At 37.9% G+C, this 7,500-nt stretch overlaps 1 protein-coding gene across 1 annotated transcript in view; it reads right to left on the bottom strand.

Annotated features, from left to right (window-relative positions):
* The window catches only part of LOC119589557, an 86,338-nt gene that overhangs the window by 21,686 nt on the left and 57,152 nt on the right, over positions 1-7,500 (bottom strand). The window contains exon 4 of the mRNA XM_037938157.1: positions 2,018-2,153. Coding sequence (XP_037794085.1) covers positions 2,018-2,153 — 136 coding nt within the window. The remainder of the gene's footprint in view (positions 1-2,017; positions 2,154-7,500) is intronic.

Raw genomic sequence — 7,500 nt, 5'->3', positions numbered from 1 at the left:
CTCTCTCTCATACTCTCATTCTCTCTTACTCTGTCTGTCTGTCTGTCTGTCTGTCTGTCTGTCTGTCTGTCTGTCTGTCTGTCTCTCTCTCTCTCTCTCTTTCTCTGGCTGTTTCTCTCTTTCTCAATACATCATAAAGATACATTAAGTATCCGACGGCAGGTGTCACAAGTAAACGTAACTAGCTAAATATAACAATTGAACAAGAAAAATATAAGTCAAAACACTATTCCATAACGAAAATCCATACTTCATAATGATTAAACACGTTTCATTCACAAAACACAAGAAACATAGCTATCGGAAGGAAAAAAAGAAAGAAAAAAAAGAAAGAAAAAAGAAAGAAAACAAGGCATATAAACCGCCTAACATTTGCGTGTTTTGATTTTCCTTTTAGCTAAAATTGTTTCATTATTATTCAGGATACTTTCTTCCATTATTTTATCATTAAGATAAGATGAGAGAGAGAGAGAGAAAGAGAGAGAGGGAAGAGAGAGAGAAGAGAGAGAAGAGAGAGAGAAAGAGAGAGAGAGAGAGAGAGAGAGAGAGAGAGAGAGAGAGAGAGAGAGAGAGAGAGAGAGAGAGAGAGAGAGAGAGAGAGAGGATGAAGGACAATCAGACAGACAGCCAGAGAGAAAGAGAGAGAGAGAAAGAAAGACACATACAAAGAGAGACAGAGACGACAGAGAGAGAATGAAAGAGAGATAAAGAGAAACAATCAGAGAGAGAGAGATAGCCAGTCAGAGAGAGAGAATGAGAGAGAGAGAGAGAGAGAGAGAGAGAGAGAAAGAGAGAAAGAGAGAGAGAGAGGGAGAGAGGATGCTTACATGGCAACGCATATATCAACCTCCAGCAGACCTCTTCCTTTCATCCTTTTACATCAAATAATGCTTCTACACCTCAGGCTCTTCTTAAGATGAGTGGATGTTAAGGTCCGGAAACCTTCAGGAATTATGATAAAGGGCTTTCGTAAGATTCCGGACTTTCTTGAAACACGTACAGGGATGTAAGAATTTTTCGCTTCATAGTGAGCAAAAATATCCTTATCATTAGTGATGATTATAACAAGAATTATCGTTTCACTAATAACAACAATAATGATTATATGGATACTACCAACAATGTTATAATGATATATTGATATATCAATGGTAATCATTATAATGGCAATAACAATAACATCAACAAGAACAATAATGAAAATGATAAAATGAAAGAAAGAAATATAATCACAATGAAAAGCTTTCCAAGTCCACTGCTACTGTATTCAGAATCGATAGCCATACCTCTGCACTCTGCACCTCTGTTCAAGAGAGTACAAGAAGCAGAGATAGGATGGCACGTGCAAGGTTTGTGCGTGCATGTGTTTTTTTTTTTTTGGCAGGGAAGGTGGGACGATAGATAGGAGTGAATAGATAGGTAGATAGAGATGGGAATAGATAGAGAGGGTTGTCAAGCGAAACAGGTAGTTTAGTTAGATAAATAGATAGGTAGAGGGGGGGGAGGGAGAGGGGGAGGGAGAGGGGGAGGGGAGGGAGAGGGAAGGAGAGGGAGAGGGGGAGGGAGAGGGAGAGAGAGAGAGAAGAGAGAGAGAGAGAGAGAGAGAGAGAGAGAGAGAGAGAGAGAGAGAGAGAGAGAGAGAGAGAGAAAAGATATTATATATATATATATATATATAATTATATATATATATTTGAGAGAGAGAGAGAGAGAGGAGAGAGTAGGGAGAGGGGAAGAGAGAGAGAGGAGGAAAAGAAGATAGATGATAGAGAGAGAGAGAGAGGGGAGAGAGAGAGAGAGAGAGAGAGAGAGAGAGAGAGAGGAATACACAAAGGAATAAGTTATGAAACGAATAAACATCATTAGTAACAACAACAACAGCAACAATAATAATAACAATAACAACAACAATAATAACAACAAAACAATGCTAAAAAGCAACAACAACAACAGCAATGATAACAATAACGCCAAAACAAAATCACAGCAATAACAATAACCCCTGCACTCAACTCACCAACCACTATCATCTCGGCACTCTTATCAGCTGTATAAAACTCGGGGAAGTCGGAGATGACCTCGCACTTGAACCTTCCCCCGGTGTTGAGGTCGACGTCTTGGAGGACGACCAGCTCGCCGTCTGAATCTTTCTCCTGGGGGGAGGGGGGGAGAAAGGGAGATTAAATTAGTTGGCGAGAATGGTGTGGGTTCGTGGTGGGGAGGATTGGGGTGGGGGTGTTTTTGGAGGTGTGGATGTGGGTGAGGGTGGGGATGTGGATGTGGGTGGGGATGTGGGTGAGGTGAGGATGAGGATGAGGTGAGAATGAGGGTGAGGATGAGAATGGGGATGAGGTTGAGGTGAGGAGGAGGATGTGGGTGAGGATGTGAACGGGGATGTGGAAAGGGATGTGGATGAGGATGATGAGGAGGAGGGGAGTGAGGAGAAGAACGAGGATGAAGATGAGGATGAAGATGAGGTTGTGGATGTGGGTGGGGATGGGATGTGGATGTGGGTGAGGATGTGGATAAGGAAGGGGATATGGCGAAGATGAGGATGAGGACGAGGATGTGGGTGAGGAGGAGAGTGAGGATGAGAATGAGGAGAATGAAGATGAGGATAAGAATGAGGATATGGATGAAGATGTGGATGAAGGTGAGGAAGAGAATGAGGATGACGATGAGGATGTGCGTGAGGATGAGGATGAAAAGAAGGATGAGGATGAACGTGAGGATGGAAATGAAAATGAGAATGAGGATGAGAATGAGAATGAGGATGAGAATGAAAATGAGGACGTGGATGAGAATGAAATTAGAGGTGGTTAATGTGGTTAGTATTGCTTATGGTGTTAATGATCATGATGATAGGAAAATAATGATAGTAATAATGACGATAGTGATGAGAATGATAAAGTAACAATAACAGCAATATTAATAATGATGATAGTAATGATAATAGTAATAGCAATAATAGTAACAACAATATAATAATCAGTAAATATGATAATAACTGTGATAATAACAATGATTATAACAACGACAAAAAAAAAAAAACATTAACACGGAAAAAACTAAGTGAAAACAATAACTATAACTTAGGAAGGAAAGATACTTAGCTTTCGAATTATCATGCGACCTGTAAGTCTTTTTTTTTATGTTTTGTTTGGCAAATCCTGTCCCACGAGAGAAGCTATTCAAATATATAATTGAACAACATAATTGCATTGTGTCCATCAATTGTCAAAAGATATTATTTATTTTATATTTCCGCTGCGCATATTGTTTGTCATTTTTGTTGACCTGAGGATACATTACATTCAGAAATATCTTACTTTTGTGAGCTCTGTTTGGCGTTTATTTGTCTTGATATTTCTTGATGTCCGTTTTCGGATCTGATCTGTGATATTTGGAATCATAATTCGATTTTTTTGTGTGTGTTTTACTCGTTTATTTCAGGTTTTGATTTTTGTTGTTTTTTTCTTTTTTGTTTTCATTTCATTGTTCATTTATCTTTCTGTCTTTTTGTTTGACTCTCTTCTCTTCTCTCTCTCTCTCTCTCTCCTTTCTCTCCTTCTTTCTTTTCTCTCTCTCTCTCTCTCTCTCTCTCTCTCTCTCTCTCTCTCTCTCTCTCTTTCTCTCTCTCTTTCTCTCTCTTTTTCTCTCCCTCTCTCTGTCTTCCTCATTTTCTTTCTTTTTCACTATGTCTGTCTATATGTCTGTCTGTCCTCTCTCTCTCTCTCTCTCTCTCTCTCTCTCTCTCTCTCTCTCTCTCTCTCTCTCTCTTTCTATCTATTCATCTAACTAAACTACCAGTTTCGCTAAACAGCCCTCTCTCTCCCTCCTTCCTTCTCTCTCTTTCTCATTCTGTTTATCTATTTACTCTTTTGTACCCTGCTCTCTCACCTCCTCATCCACATATAACCACTTTCTCCTTTATTCATCAACTTCCATCGGACATACCGCGATCCCCTTCCTCCCTCTGTCTCCAAGCTACAACTCCGGGTTAAGCACCTTTACCCTCACGGCGCTAAACAGTTTACACGTTCCACCTGCGCTCTAGCCTTTCCTGCGTGGGCGATGAACAGGGTCGCGAGGACAAAATGTTTCTTGTTTATTTTTGCGCACTTTTTCTTCCTCGTTTTATTTACGTGGTTGATAGAGAAGGAGATGGAAAGGAGTAAGGGAGGGAGGAGGGAAGGAAAGAGTAAGGAAGAGAAGAGAAAGGAGAAAGACGGAGGAAAGAAGGGAATGTAAATATTGTCATATAGAGATCTAAAAGCAGATTTGGGAAAATATATAAACACATAGATGAATTTATCTATGTATCTGTGATAGAGATAATAGTTCTTTAAAAAATGTAAATGTGGAAATAGAAATAAAAATAGATAAAAATGAGGAAACAAACGTTGGCTTTGGAGCTCATTTTTTTTTTTTTTTTAGCAGAGAGTGTTAGAAAAAAACAGAGACTCACGTTTTGTTTCACCTGTAAAACGCGAGGACCAAATGAACTGGAGGAAAATAACAACAGACAGGGGTGGAGGGGATGGTAACGTGGGTGGAATGACGGGGGGAGGTTAAAGGTCACTGTAAAAAGCAGGTCATTGGCCACGCCATTTCAAGTCCTGGGGCGTTTTTGCTGTTAACGTGTCTGCAACTGGTACTGTTTTAGCTCACGCATGTGCATTCAAACAGATGTAAACGAACCTCTCTCTGTTTCTCTCTCTTATATATATATGTATATACATACATACATATATATATATATATATATATATATATATATATATATATTTATATATATATATATATATATACATACATATATATATATATATATATATATATATATATATATATATATATATATATACACACACATATATATATATTATATATATATATATATATATATATATATATATATATTATATATATATATATATATATATATATATATATATATATATATATATATATATATATATCAATATATGCATATATATATATATATATATATATATATATATATATATGTGTGTGTGTGTGTGTGTGTGTGTGTGTGTGTGTGTGTGTGTGTGTGTGTGTGTGTGTGTGTGTGTGTGTGTGTGTGTGTGTGTGTGTGTGTGTGTGTGTGTGTGTGTGTATGTTTACGTCTATATATTTTTCCAAATCTGCTTTTACATCTCTATACGTATCTCTCTCTCCTCTCCTCTCTCTACTTATCTCTCCCATCTCTCTCCTCTCCTCTCTCTGCTATCTCTCTCTCTCTCTCTCTCTCTCTCTCTCTCTCTCTCTCTCTCTCTCTCTCTCTTTCTTTTTCTCTCCCTCCCTCCCTCTCTCTCTCTCTCTCTCCTTCCCTCTCTCTCTCCCTCCTTCCCTCCCTTTCTCTCCCCCCCCCCTCTCTCTCTCTCTGTACTGTACTAGCCTCCGGGCTAGTACAGTGGTAACGTGTCGGCCTCTTATCCGAGGGGTCGGCGGTTCGCGCCCCGACCAGGCGTGAGAAGTTGCAACTGTCGCCTGGAGGTTACTGCTGTGGCTGGGCACCACGGCGGGCAAGGATTCGGTTCAGCCGAGTCAGCAGCAGCTGACACACGTAAGCAAAATCAAGCAGACAGTATGTCACACCAAGAATATCCATTGTAACAAATGGAATCAAAACCAAACTCTAAACTCTAAACTCTAAACTCTGTATGTTGTGTGTGTGTGTGTGTGTGTGTGCGTGTACGCACGTACGTACATACACCCACACCCATCCTTCTTGCATTAAAATCTAGAACACAAATTCCGTCAGTAGAATTTCTGCAACCTCACCAATAAATCAACAAGGCCCTACACTTTGTCTTCACACGAGACCAGGAAAATGTCAATAATGCATATGAAGAAATAGCGAGAGAGTTGTCAGGTTGTGTCAAGAGAAGGGGGTGGGGGCTGGAGAGAAATGGAGGGGGGGGGGTCGAGTGAAGAGGGGGGGTGGAGTGAGGAGGAGACCAGGGTAGGGGATAGGGGAGGGGGTGTTGTGAGTGTGTAAAGGGAGGGGAAGGGGGAAGGTAGAGAGACTTGGAAAGAAAAAATACAAAGATATATACAATAAAACAATAAAATAAGATAAACAGGAGTGAATTATTATTATAAAATATAAAATGACTTATTTTTGTCTTTCTTCATTCATTGTTAATATCTTCTACTCTTTACAATAAATATATTTTTTTTGTCAGACAGCTAATCATCGAGATTTATTCCTGATAATTCTTATTATTATCATTTATCGCAATTGTTGCAAAATTCCGCATAATTCATTACAATATTTATAACAAGAATTATGACAGTGATGATATTAATCATTACTTGATAACAAATAAAATAATATTTACAAGAAAAATAACAGCAACAACAAAAAACCAACAACATAACAATGATGATCATCACCATCATCATCATCATGATCATGATAATGGTAAAAGTAAGAACAGTAATAGTAATAATGATAATAGTAATAAAAATAGTAATAATAATAATAGTAGTAGTAGTGACGATAATATAATTATTATTACTACTATTCTTATTAAGGGTAATTATTATAATGTAAGATAATAATGACATTGATAATTATCATTATCATGATCATGATAATAATGATAAAAAAATGATAACAATGATAATGATCAAAGTAATTATAATGGTAATAATAGTAATGATGATAGTGATGGTGATGGTAAAAAAAAATGAAAATCACGATGATAATGATAATGATAATAAAAACAAGTACAACAGCAACAACAATAATAACAACGATATTGATAATGCGAATACTGAGAATAATAGCAATAATAATTAGGCCAAAATAATTGTGATAATGATAGTGATCATCATAATGACTACTACTACTAGCCTACTACTACTACTACTAATGATAATATTCATAATGATTATTGTAATAGTAATAGTAATAGTCATAATGATAATAATGATACTACTACTACTAATGGTAGTAATAATAATGATTATAAGGATGATGATGATAGTAAAAAAATAATTATAACAACAATTATAGCAACAACAACAACAAAACAATAAAAAAAAATAATAGTAATAACTGTTATGATAGGGTTAGTCGGAGGAGGGCCAGTGCATGGTGCCTGTGTGTGTGTGTGTGTGTGTGTGTGTGTGTGTGTGTGTGTGTGTGTGTGTGTCTGAGTGAGTGTGTGTGTGTGTCTGAGTGAGTGTGTGTGTGTGTGTGAGTGTGTATCTGAGTGTGTGTGTGTGTGTGTGAGAGTGTGTGTCTGAGTGTGTGTGTGTGTCTGAGTGTGTGTGTGTGTGTGTGTGTGTGTGTGTGTGTGTGTGCTAAGGGGAAAGGGGAGGGGCGAGTCATAATAGTAGCAATAGTAGCGACAGTAATGGTGGGGATGATGAAGATGATGTTGCTGATGGTGATGGTGGTGGTGATGATGATGTAGATGCTGTTTGTAGTGGTAGTGATGATGATGATGATGATATTGATGTTGA

Source organism: Penaeus monodon, chromosome 26 (assembly GCF_015228065.2).
Source record: "Penaeus monodon isolate SGIC_2016 chromosome 26, NSTDA_Pmon_1, whole genome shotgun sequence".
NCBI lineage: Eukaryota > Metazoa > Arthropoda > Malacostraca > Decapoda > Penaeidae > Penaeus > Penaeus monodon.
This window is presented reverse-complemented; position numbering and strand designations above follow the sequence as displayed.